Here is a 12,589-nt window from a genome sequence, read left to right as displayed (position 1 = left end):
CCCTGTGTTCACACAATTGCGCTCGAGACTGAACCAGTATGAGCCTGTCATCGAGGTAGTTGAGAACGCGAATTCATGCTTCCCTTAATGGAACAAGGGCTGCCTCCACGACCTTGGTGAAGACACGAGATGACAGGGATAGCCCGAAGGTGAGAACCTTGTACTGATGTGCTCGCCCTTCGAATGCAAAGCGGAGAAACGGTCTGTGTCGAGGGAGGATCGAGACATGAAAGTACGCGTCCTTCAGGTTGATCGCTGCGAACCAATCGAAAGGACGGACACATTGAAAGATGCGTTTCTGCATCAACATCCTGAACGGGAGCTTGTGAAGGGCCCGGTTCAGAACACGCAGGTCCAAGATTGGTCATAACCCACCGCCTTTCTTGGGTACGATGAAGTAGGGGCTGTAGAACCCTGACTTCACCTCGGCTGGAGGGACCGGCTCTATCGCGTCCTTCGCCAGCAGGACTGCGATTCCCGCACTCAAGACAGGAGCAACTATCCAGGGGAGCCCGACGCTCTCAGCGGCCCGGTAAAGCATAGCAGTCAGCTCTGGATCTGACTCAGGCAATGGCACTCCCCCTAAGGGAGGCAGTGCAGCCAAATCGTCATTTCCAGAGTCTAGCTCGTTCTCTGATGCAGCAATCGACATCCTTTGATGGTGCGATGCGAGGCCCGCAGAGACGCACTCGACGGGGAAGCTCTCACTGTGATCCTCAAGTCACCCTGACCATGAGCCAAAGTAGCCTTCCGAGAACCAGAGGAGCTAGAACAGGGCATGGCAAGGGGGATACCCCCCGTTTGATGAGGAGGTATCTGGAGCGCAGCATCGCAATGGTCATGTTCCCGCAATGAGAACATGACTCATCCACGAGCGCTGCCTCAGCGTGCTGATAGCCCAAGCACGAGAGACAGTGACCATGACCTTCAGATGAAGCCAGGAAACGACCACATCCAGAAACACACGAGCGGGAAGCCATCTTTAAAAAGACGCCCGCCGCTCGTGGAGCTCTTTCAGATTTGCTCTTTTAGAGGAAAAACACTCTTTTAGACAGTGCTGAAGCGCCCAGGGGAGGTCGCAGCACGACCGCAGTTTGATGAGCTGCAGCACGCCTTCAGATAGAAGCAGCAGCACTGGACAGCAACCCCTGCTGACGTGCCGTAACACCAACACTCAAAGCTGTCTCGTAGACACTCGTGGAAACTCCGTCTTCCCAGAAGGCTCGGCTCCAAAGCGAAAAGCTGATGTGTGTTTGCACGCGCTCTCCTTTTATACCTGCGCTGCGGGGCGGGGGGCGGGGGGGCGCGTGGCGAAACACCCACGCCAACTGTCATTGGCTTGTTTTGTTAACACTCAAAGGTGATTGGGCCAAGATCCCATTAGTCAGTCACACTGACGTTACGTCGAACGTAACTGACTGATAGGGAACTAGTTATATGTAACGGAATTACGTAATTAAATTACAAAATAAATGTTACAGTTACTGAGAAAAATGTGCAATTAAATTACATTTACTTAGGAAAATTTTAACGATTACAAAGGTGGGGTTACTAAGGGGTGTTTCTTATAGTTTAAAACTGCATTTTCGTTTTGCGTACACCCTATTCAAAATGAAAATCACATAATCCTACTTCTTGGAGCCACTGAGAGGTCATGGAGCTGCGCTGACAGTAGTATGTGAAAAGGTTTTTGGAGGGACTACAGTGATCATGATGTTCTGTTCTGTCGTTTGTGTGTGTGTGTAGTGGGTCTCACGTGATTGCCTCACTGCCCTGAGCATCATGGCTCTGGAACGCCCTGCAATCATCCAATTACAACTTTCATGAGGCATGTCTCATTCATCAAACTCCATATTAGTCCTTTCATGCTGCTAAAGTCGTCATCCCTGCTTGTGTGTTTACAGCGCAGGGGTAATTAAAATCAAGTGAGACTGGTTACGTTTTGCAGACTTACACAGGTTGTCATTGTGTGGTGGTTCTTAGAAGACACTACTGTTGGGTGTTCAGGCTCAGGCTGACTTTTAACAGAGAAGCCCATTGACAAGGCATGATAGGAAAGTTAGAGGTTAAAATCCATCTTCAGAATCGCTCTCGACATTTGGTGACATTTTATGTTGTAACTTTTTTTTTTTTTCTCAGAAATTGCTATTAAATTTGACAATTAAAAAGAAATGACAAGTAACACATCAAATTAAATTACATTTTTGATTAGAATGACTGAAATAGTATTTTTAGTATAATATTTACATTAAATGTGCATTAAATATGCCTTGAACAGTTAAATACACACACTGTATGAAGTGAAGTGAAGTGAAGTGAAGTGACATTCAGCCAAGTATGGTGACCCATACTCGGAATTCGTGCTCTGCATTTAACCCATCCAACGTGCACACACACAGCAGTGAACACACACACACCGTGAACATACACCCGGAGCAGTGGGCAGCCAATTTATGCTGCAGCGCCCGGGGAGCAGTTGGGGGTTCGGTGCCTTGCTCAAGGGCACCTCAGTCGTGGTATTGAGGGTGGAGAGAGCGCTGGACATTCACTCCCCCCACCTACAATCCCTGCCGGCCGGAGACTCGAACCCGCAACCTTCGGATTACAAGTCCGACTCTCTAACCATTAGGCCACGACTTCCCCAAAATGCACATCTTTGCCCAAAATGTATGTCAAAATGCCCATCTTTGCAAGAATCCTGATAAACATAGTAATTTAGGTTTTAAGTGAAAGCAAATGGCTGAGAAAGAAAAACACATGTAACAGTATATTGCCGTTTCCCGCCGCATCCAGTGTAGACAGCATCACTGATTATAATGGGTTCTATAGTATTTTGTCGCGCCGCACCGCTCGCGTCTGGTGTAGACACGGTGAGAACCACGCAGATGCAGGTGAACACTGAATTCTGTTCACTTCCGCATCTATTTGTTCTATTATATTTATCTATGTTTGTAATTTGTTTATTTTTCTATGCTGATTTACTCATCTACAAAATCACCCCAATCATTGATTTCTTTTTTTTTTTTCAAATAGAGCTTTTCAAGTCATCTGGTGTTTTTTTTTTTTTTTTTTCGTATCGCAATATATATCGCAGAAATATAAAATATCACAATGTGAGTTTTTTCCAATATCGTGCAGCCCTAAGAAGGAGTACTTCAGCCCCTCTCTAGCCCCAACACACACGTATGCCTGTCACCTTATGGAATGATCAGTCATGTGTCTCCCACTCTCTCACAGTTACCAGGGGAACCCTGTCGCTTTAGCAACCGCTATCTTGGTAGGAGACACCTTAATACGGAGAGGATTTGAGTTTCTCTTTCAACACCTGCATCCCTGTTTAATGTCACTGCAGCCGTTCTGTTTCTCGCTCCCTGTCTGTCATGCTCTCTTCAAACACAAAGAGTCCTCTGTGGTGGCATCGTGTTAGATAAGGTGAATGGCTGTATACTTTGCAAATGAACTTCAGGGAATGAAGCTATGAAAGAACAGAAATACTCTGGGTGTCAGCAGATGGCCTATCATTCCATTTGCTTTCAGCACCAAATTCTTACTGAAGTGTCGGGGGAAAAGCCTGTCAGTTTACTTGCCAGATACTTGTTTACCATCACATGCATATAAAAAAAGAGAGGGAAGTGAGAGAACGGGCAGGGAGGAGAGAGAGAGCACTTTAAAAGGGGTGCTGCTCTACCTGTGCTGTGTGGGCAGAGCAGAGAGAATCATGGGAGATCAGCTTTCCAAAGGGCTCAGGTTTCAACAAGTATACTGGCTACACAACAAACATCAGCTGTTGTTTTCATTTTGGTTTAAGACTCAAATTACATGTTAGTTGCAACCGGTTTTGTTATTTTGTAACCTCGGTTTATTAAACAGCACATTTCTGTGATCATGTACTGAAATTGAACACCAGAAGGGTCCATGGATAACTGATACCCTAGTCTGGATCTGACTATAGTGACACAGAAACGTCATAAAGTTTTTCAGCTTACTGATTTTCACATTAATTTTTTTCAAGGGGACCAAAACCATTCACGACATTGCAACATTTGATTCAAATTTGCTTCAGTTGTTTTTTGTACTTCACCACACTATAGAATTTATAGCAGCTCTGTCACTGGCCAAAATCTATTCTGATAACCTCTACTTTCCCCTTTGGAACACTGAAGCTTGACCTTTGACCTAGTTTTATGTATGACCTGAATTTTGTATTTTAGAATCTTGAATTTGGAGTTCACAATTTTTCAAGTCAAAAACTTGGAGCTGTAGTTTTTGTAATCTGAATATTTACAGCTAATTTCACCTCAGAACATCATAAAATCTGCTATTTAAAAACACAAATGTATAAAATGTCACCATTGTTAAATGCCACATCTAAAATTAAAATGTACAAAATTCTAATTCATTTTCTAGTTTCATAAATAACCTGTCGACTTGTAGCTCACAAGTTTTTCAGTTTCTCAATGGCATGCATCTAAAAATATTCAAATTAGACCTAAGAGAAAAGTATTTAGGAGAGCGCTAAACTGCACAAATGAACATCACTTGTCTTCATCAGTAATATACTTGTTATCAATATTTGTGTGACATTTTCACTAAAGCAGCTTGTGTTTTGTAGTAGGTTTTCCCGTTTCTATCCATTGCATAGTAGGAATTTTGTTTATTTTTCTTTTACCTGGGAAGTTATTTCTATGGTGTGGAGGTATTTATGGCCAGTGACCGCCCTGGTTCTGTCTCTCCTTTGTTGACATTTGTCTGTTTGCTCAAAGAAGGGGCTATTTTTATACTTGCTAACTTTGACCGCAGGATGTGCCGTTACTTTGCTCCAAAGGTTATCATTTGAGGATCTCCCTACTGGCCTGGGCCTTGGCCTTGGAGGGAAATCTGTGTGTGTCGTGCTCCTTGCTCACGTGGCATGTCTTGCACACACTGTTGTGCTATTCTTTTGTTGTTGTAAGGAGAAGGCAAGGCAGTGATGTTAGAGGAAGTTTGTATGTTTGAACCAGTTTTGGACCTCAATCCACTTCATGAAAGCTCACAGCATAACTTGAGAAATTAGACTTATTTACTTTTTATTTTTTGTAGTTCTCTCTGACTTTAAAATCTCTTATGTTTCGAATATAATGATGATGATGTTGGTTTACAAATGCTGACATTCTGTACAGGCACATACTGTATTTTGTGCCTGCTGTAGTCAATGGCCCACAGCCGACAGTCAAATCTTCAAAGTTCCTCTTGCTATTTTTATTTTAACACTTACTGTATTTGTTTCTGACGATGATTCATTTTTACACACACTACAGGAATGTACCTTATGGTGGGGTTTTTGTTTGTTCACAGGGAGAGAAGAATGCAGGTTTCGACGTTCTCTACCACAACATGAAGCATGGACAGATCCCCGCCAAAGAGTTGGCTGAGTTCGTGCGCGAGAGGTGAGGTTTTGTTTTGGGAGGAGTCGTCACGGTGATGGGGAGGAGGGGTGAGACGGTCTAACTGGTACTGTCAGGAATACGATGTGAAATTTGTTTTCTACTCCTCACTTCTTGTGTTTCTAACTCACCAGCAGCACATGTGTCTTAAAGTGAAATTAAAGTTGGAATATTTGTGTTATGATAATGTTTCAAAAACGTTATGCTGCATTATTCTGTTCCTTGTAACTGTAATGTTATCTTATAATGTTATATAACACCGTTACATTAATTATTGTCTTATTTGATCTTACTTCGTCTTATCGTTTAATGTTACATGACATACCATACTTTGTTACTATAATGTTATGTCTTATCTGAAAACATTATATTACGGTATATTACATTATTCTATGTTGCAGTTTGTCTTATTTAATCTTACTATATGATGTTACATTTCTTTTTCTAAATTATGTTACATTTTATCGTATAATGTTATGCAATGTTACATTACATTATGTTGTGTTACTTTATTGCAATGTTTTGTCTTATTTGATCTTATTACATTCTATCATATATTACATTACAGCACAAACGCAACACAACACAGTATAATGTAATGTTATATCTTAACTGATATCATTGATTCAGTAACGCTTTAGTATAGGGACTAATTCTAACTATTAAGTAGTTGCTAATTAGCATGCCTAATAATAACATATTATCTGTTTATTTGTACTTATAAAGCATTCTACATGACATGTAACTAAACTTAACAACTACCTTACTATTAATAAGCAGCAAATTAGAATTTTATTGAGGCAAAAGTCATATTTAATGGTTTGTTAATAACAAGAATCGAACGAGAAGTGACCATTGATTCTTGTCTTATGGTATATCGTTTTTGCTCAGATTTTTTTTGCTCTTTGGTTGATTTCTTCACACCACAGTTCTGTCTTTCAGCACACAGCACTGAAGTGTCAAAACACATGAATCTGAGAGCAGCAGAGCAGTCAACAAAGTGCTCACTGTCCACTCATGCACACGTCTACAAATGCAAGGCAGCTCAGCAGTCAGAGAATCCCGTACATGCAGCGTATAAAACAGATGAAGAAAGCTTGATCTTCATTTCGTTCCACTGACAGCATATGTAGGATGTGTGAGCATTCCTTTTGGTCTGTAGTAGACATTTGAGTTAGAGCTAATTGCAATAATTAAAATGAAAACTCCAAAAAGACTCTCGTTCTGCAGAGAGAACAGAGACTACTTACAGCTCTGCCAAGCCTCCTGCCAACTTTCATAGTCTCTTCTATTCGTTATAATGGAGCTGGATGCAGGATTAAATTGTTGTTTTTTTTAGAAATCTGTCCAGGAAAGCCCTGGAGGAGAGTGCTGAGAAATTGAGAGAGACAAATATGTCCCTGATAAAAGCGTAGATTGTGCAATAAATTACATAAATCAATTTTCAAAGACCATTTTGCATCCACTTAGGACATTGTGCCTCAAAGTGGCTGTGTTCCTTGAAGAATCTGACTTGACTTTCCATTGTGCTGTCTCAACAGAAAGCAAAATGTTACTTATAAGGATCAAATAAGATGTTTTCTAAGAGATAAGGCCAACAATATAGCTAGGCGCACTGGGATGATAATGACAACATCCTTTTTCCCATGAGCAGACTCTGAAGTCGGAACAAAAAAGCTTGGCTTATCAGAGAATCAGATCACGTAGTGGTTGATAAGAAATATTTGGTGTTTTCAGCTTTGGCCGTGACCCTATGGAAACTACTGTGTTTTTTTCACTCTTTTTGAGGAGTTTTTGTCCTGATGGCTGATCGCTGCTTTTTTTGGAAGTCAGTTACAAATACGTACCATATTCAAAACCATTCAATAGTTTCAAACAATCTAAGATAATAATTTATTTGTGTGCAAAAGAAAAACTGTAATAACTATGACATTTGGGTATAGGCTGAGCTTAATTTTTTGTAAGCGTTCTTTATTACATAATTTTTTTTCTTCTCAAATGTAGTGTGTGCACCATTATGAATATAAATGCTTTGCAACTTGCATTGAAGAACTGTTTGTGACCTTTGAGGCATTAATGTTGCTGCTAAATCACTTTAATGTGAAAGTATATTAGCTTTTGTGTTTATACGTGAATCCATTACCTAGTGACACTGTGTGTGTGTGTGTGTGTGTGTGTGTGTGTGTGTGTGTGTCTTTGCATTTAAGGGCGGCCGTCGAGGAGACTTACTCAAAATCCATGAGCAAACTTGCTAAGATTGCTAGCAATGGAAGCCCTCTCGGGTGAGTGACGTTATTCCTGTAATTATGAGATTAGGATTTTGATATTTTACAAGCTTGGTTGACCAGAGTAGGTAAAAAATATTGGACGTAAAGTTATTATGTGTTGAAAATCACTACTGGCATCTGATTTTGTCATCTGGAGAAGAAAAAAACGTAAGGTTTCTCTTGCAAAGTTTGGCCTGCTGCAGACTTATAGATACTTATCAGCAGGGATATTCAAGAGGATTGTATGTGTGTATTTTTGTATGTGCGAGTACGTGCAGTTGTGTGTAATTTGTCGAAAAGTCATTGGTATGGTTAGCTCTTTCCTCTGCTCTCTTCACCTCACTTCCTGTCTGCACAAGCATGTGCTAGTTGTCACAAAACAATCACACAGTGCTTTAACACTGTAGAAACTGACTTTGCAGTGATGCAAAGTAGGCATAGTGCCAAATTTAGTAAAGAATTAAGAGCACAAATGCAAAGCTAACTAGTGTTGTCACGATACTGGAATTTCTAACTTCGATACGATACCTTGAAAAATATCGATATTCGATACCATTTTCGATACCACGGAGAAAAAAACTGCCACAATATTAAGGGGTAATTTTTTTAATTTAAAGATAAATGTAACAAGTCGAGAACATGCGGTATATTTTACATGAACAAAAAAATGTCTTGAGGTACTGCATTTGTTGATTTATTTATTAATCTTTTATTAATCTTAGTTAAATGTTAATTGAAACTAACGTTTACTAATACATGTACTAATTAAAATCCAAAGTTCTATTTGTTGATATTCTCATTTGCTTCATAACCAAAATATTTCCAGATATAGGGCCCTATGAAATCCGTTTTATTTTTTTCTACATTCAATTTTTTCTGTTTGAATTTTTCTGGACTCTTTTTTTTTTTTTAATGGTCAAATTAAATGCTATTAATCTAAAAGCATGTCTAATTCATTAAAATCATGAAAATTATACAATTTAACATTTAATTTATTAAAAGTGTAACAAAAATGACACGTTTAGGGCCGTATGAAATGTTTTATTTTTTTCTCACCTTGTTTTATTGTTACCATATTCTGTGTTTTAGCATGTCTATTATTTGAATGCATACAAACAATGTTTATTTATTCTTACAGTAGCCTTATGAAATGTGTTTTCCCCCTCAGAAATTCTGTGTTGTGTATTTAAATTTTACTGGATATCAGATGAAGGCATAAAACTATTTTAATTAATTTATATTTGAATGAATGAAAATTAAACATGTACATTTTTGGCAAATGAAGGGGATTTACTATTAAAATAAAAATATTTTGTGATTATTTCTTTAAAAAAAATTAACAGTAGTAGTAGTAGTATTATGTACATTCTACTAAATAATAGTAATATAGCCTATTTCTGGCACATGGTCTTTAATAGGCTAAGTTAAACCGAACTTTTATTTTGACGGGTTGCCGTGAATACCTTTAAAGTTCTGTGTGTGTATGATATGACGCTAGTTTTACTCAAATTAAATGGTAAAATGCTCGTAAAGTGCCTTTCGGATCAGTTCTGGAGATATTGTTGATGTATTTATGTCCTCATTGAGACGGCAGACGCTGAAATCACCGCGAGCGCCACATAAACAAAACCGCACGTGCAGCACATTCACACAGAGACGCGCAGAACTTGCAGGATTCATATTTAAATCGACGTTTGCTTAATATTTACAGATACTAGTCCATATCGCGATTTGATTTAAGTGCAATGACCTACTTTTGATTAATTCATCCAAATTCCGTGACATTCCGCGTTAAACTGTAAATTCCGTTTTTATGACTGGATTCCGTGCGCGTTCTCTGCATCGCGGAGATCATAGATCCCTACAGATAGCGCTCCTGCTGTGTTCTTTAACAACCAGAGCACTCATCTTTCTATTCACTTCACTTTTGCTATTTAACCAGAGCGAAGGAGACGAGTGCGGTCACGTGTGGTGCTTGTCCACGCGCCTTTGGAGAGAAGTGAAAGTGACAGCTCGGCTAGTATGGGTGTATCGATACTTCGGGAAATTAATATTGGTACCGTTCAGATATTTCAGTATCGATATTTATCGAAATATCGTTATTTTTGACAACACTAAAGCTAACAGAGTTTTGGGGTGTCTTTGGGAGTCAGGAGAAGTAGATTTACAAAAGCAAGGAAGCGTGTTGTTTTTCTAATACTGCTGTGCTGTAAGAAATCCGAGGGGCTTAAGCACTTCCATACATCAGCATCTAACCACCTGCTTTGCTCCCCAGCACGTTCGCCCCCATGTGGGACGTGTTTCGCGTGTCCTCTGACAAACTGGCCCTCTGCCACCTGGAGCTCATGAGGAAGATGAACGACCTCATCCGTGACATCAACAAGTACAGTGAAGAGCAGGTCAAAATTCACCGCAAGGTAAATAAAGGGCTTTTAGCCTAATAGAATTTCAGCCCATATCTCTGATAACTGGCTTTTGTACCCATAATTGTGCATTGCTGTTTTGTTTTTCATTGAGTGTCCACCACAGTTTCTGATCCCTACAGTATTTCACAACGAACGCATTGGGTTCTAAATTTGTGCTTAATATCTATTGTGCATTTAAACCTGTTGTGTCTTATGTAGACGAAAGAGGAAGTGATCGGGACTCTGGAGTCAGTGCAGTCTCTTCAGGTGCAGAACGGCCACCTGCAGAAGGCTAGAGAAGGCTATCACAGCAAGTGTACAGAGTTGGAGAGACTGCGCAAAGAAGGAGTGCCTCAGAAAGAGCTGGAAAAGGTGTTTGTGTGAGAAGACCTTAAAGAAGTCCGAAAATTTTAATTCTGTCATTATTTGCACACCCTCTTGTCATTGTAAACCTCAAAAAGGACACAAAAGCATAATAGAAGTACCATGAAAGTAGTCTTCAATGCAATTTGCAATTTGTGGCTACATTCCAAATCATGATAGATTTTCATGACAAAGAGACAAAATTCTGGTTATTCACAGATAAAATGACCAGTTGGACTTGGGAACCAGAGTTGTGAACCTTGTCAACTGATTCATTAAAACTGATTTAAAAGAACAGTTTGTTAATGAAGCAGCCGTCACTACTTTTCTCTTAAATGTGCCAATAGGGGCTTTCGCACCGGAGGAACCTTTTCTTAGTTCCTAGAACTATTGGTGGAAGTACCCACTTTTTGGCATGTTCGCACCACAGGAACTAGGAACACATTTAGTTCTAGGAACTCTGTTTGGGGGAACTAATTTAACTCCTTCAAAGTAGGCTCTGATTTAAATGCACGCTGACTGGCCAAACGCATACGAAAAACCACTACCTGGCATTTTAAGAAAGCCATGTAAAAATATTTACTCCACAAACATGGAAAACAGCAATAACTGCATTTACATGTTGTCTGCAGTATTATGTTCTTTTCTCAGCCTCAATGTTAGGTAACACTGCAAGATATCACTGGAGATTTACATTTCATCTCTGTTATCACAAAAATTACGACACAACAAAAACAGCTCCGAACACGGCGTCCTCTATTCACCAGTTGTTGTTTGCAAATGCCATGAATAAAGACTTCAGTGTCAATGGTTTCAGTGCGAATGCGACCGGGAAAATAGCGCGAGGGGGAAATCGGTTCTCTAGGAACCACCCTTCTGGCTAGCTCCTAGAACTACTCGGTGTGAAAGCCCCTATAGACACACAGGCCGATGTTTTTTTCAGAACGAAAGAAAGAAGAAAGTCATACTGGATTAGAATGACATGAGGGCAGCATTTTCATTTTTGTTTAAACAAATTTTTTAAGCTGTTTTTATGATCTAAAAAAAATAAAGACTTAATTTCTTTCCTTCATATATATATATATATATATATATATATATATATATATATATGTATGTATATGTCTCTTTCTCTTTTCTCAGGCTGAATTGAAATCTAAGAAGGCAGCGGAGTCTTTTGCAGGGTCTATTGAGAAGTTTAACCGTGCTGGAAGAGACTTTGAACAGAAAATGAGTGAATCAGCACAGGTTGGAGATTTTGGGGTGTGGTGGGGGGGTTCATTTTTATGCATGTGTGAAACATTTTTAAAGCAGGGGTCAGCTCACTAGTTCTCATAATCTAGACCTTCAGAGCAAATTTTACAGTATTTCAATGAGCTTAATAAAGCAGTGTAAAGTTACCATGGTTACAAGGGCCATTAAAAGCAGTCTGTTTGACAAAATGATTACATGCCTACAGTCTATTTCTGCCTGGTGTCGACCTGCAAGTATAATTTGAGAGCAAAGAAATGATGAATCAGTAAAATGTGAGAGTCCTGACATCACACTGAGACCAGCTGAGTCGAGATATCCCTCAATTAGGGCATCAGCAATAATCTTTAAATGATAGAGGCTGACCACTATTAAATGCTAGGGCCAGTTCTGCAAAAGTTCTAATAGAAGTTCTTGACTTACTAAGATCCCAAATAAAAGTTGTAAATACAGTATGCTTGTGCAGTCTAATAAAATGCTTTTCAGCTCCATCTCTTGAATTGTCATCCATGTAAGAATGTCAGAAAATATCTCATTTTACACATGTATTTTTCCCACATGTATTCAGTGGAGTAGCCCTAATTTTTTCATTTTCTGTTAATATTCTGTTAATAATTCTAAATAGGATTATCTAAACAGTCCTAAAAATGACAAAATGTAAAAAAAAAAAAAAAATCTGTAACTCATGTCAAATATTGAAACAACCTTCAGAAGATTAATATCTGATGGTAATGACTAAAAGTAGGCAGTGAAGTATTATAATTATTTTTTCAAATAAATGTATTTTTTACAAATTAACTGCCTTTAAAAGATATATCATATCTGTTTTTCTTTTATTGCTATTATATTTTTAACCATTTTAAAGCAATAAGAAGGTTGA

At 39.1% G+C, this 12,589-nt stretch overlaps 1 protein-coding gene across 2 annotated transcripts in view; it reads left to right on the top strand.

Moving 5' to 3' along the window:
• LOC306848393 (F-BAR domain only protein 1-like) overlaps positions 1 to 12,589 on the top strand; it is a 44,090-nt gene that overhangs the window by 18,090 nt on the left and 13,411 nt on the right. For both annotated transcript variants that reach the window (XM_079382907.1, XM_079382908.1), the window contains exons 3-7: positions 5,335 to 5,426; positions 7,631 to 7,705; positions 9,966 to 10,107; positions 10,315 to 10,467; positions 11,602 to 11,706. In XM_079382907.1, the coding sequence (XP_079239033.1) occupies positions 5,335 to 5,426; positions 7,631 to 7,705; positions 9,966 to 10,107; positions 10,315 to 10,467; positions 11,602 to 11,706 (567 nt within the window). The remainder of the gene's footprint in view (positions 1 to 5,334; positions 5,427 to 7,630; positions 7,706 to 9,965; positions 10,108 to 10,314; positions 10,468 to 11,601; positions 11,707 to 12,589) is intronic.

This window comes from Barbus barbus (assembly GCF_936440315.1).
Source record: "Barbus barbus genome assembly, chromosome: 28".
Taxonomy (NCBI): Eukaryota; Metazoa; Chordata; class Actinopteri; order Cypriniformes; family Cyprinidae; genus Barbus; species Barbus barbus.
This window is presented reverse-complemented; position numbering and strand designations above follow the sequence as displayed.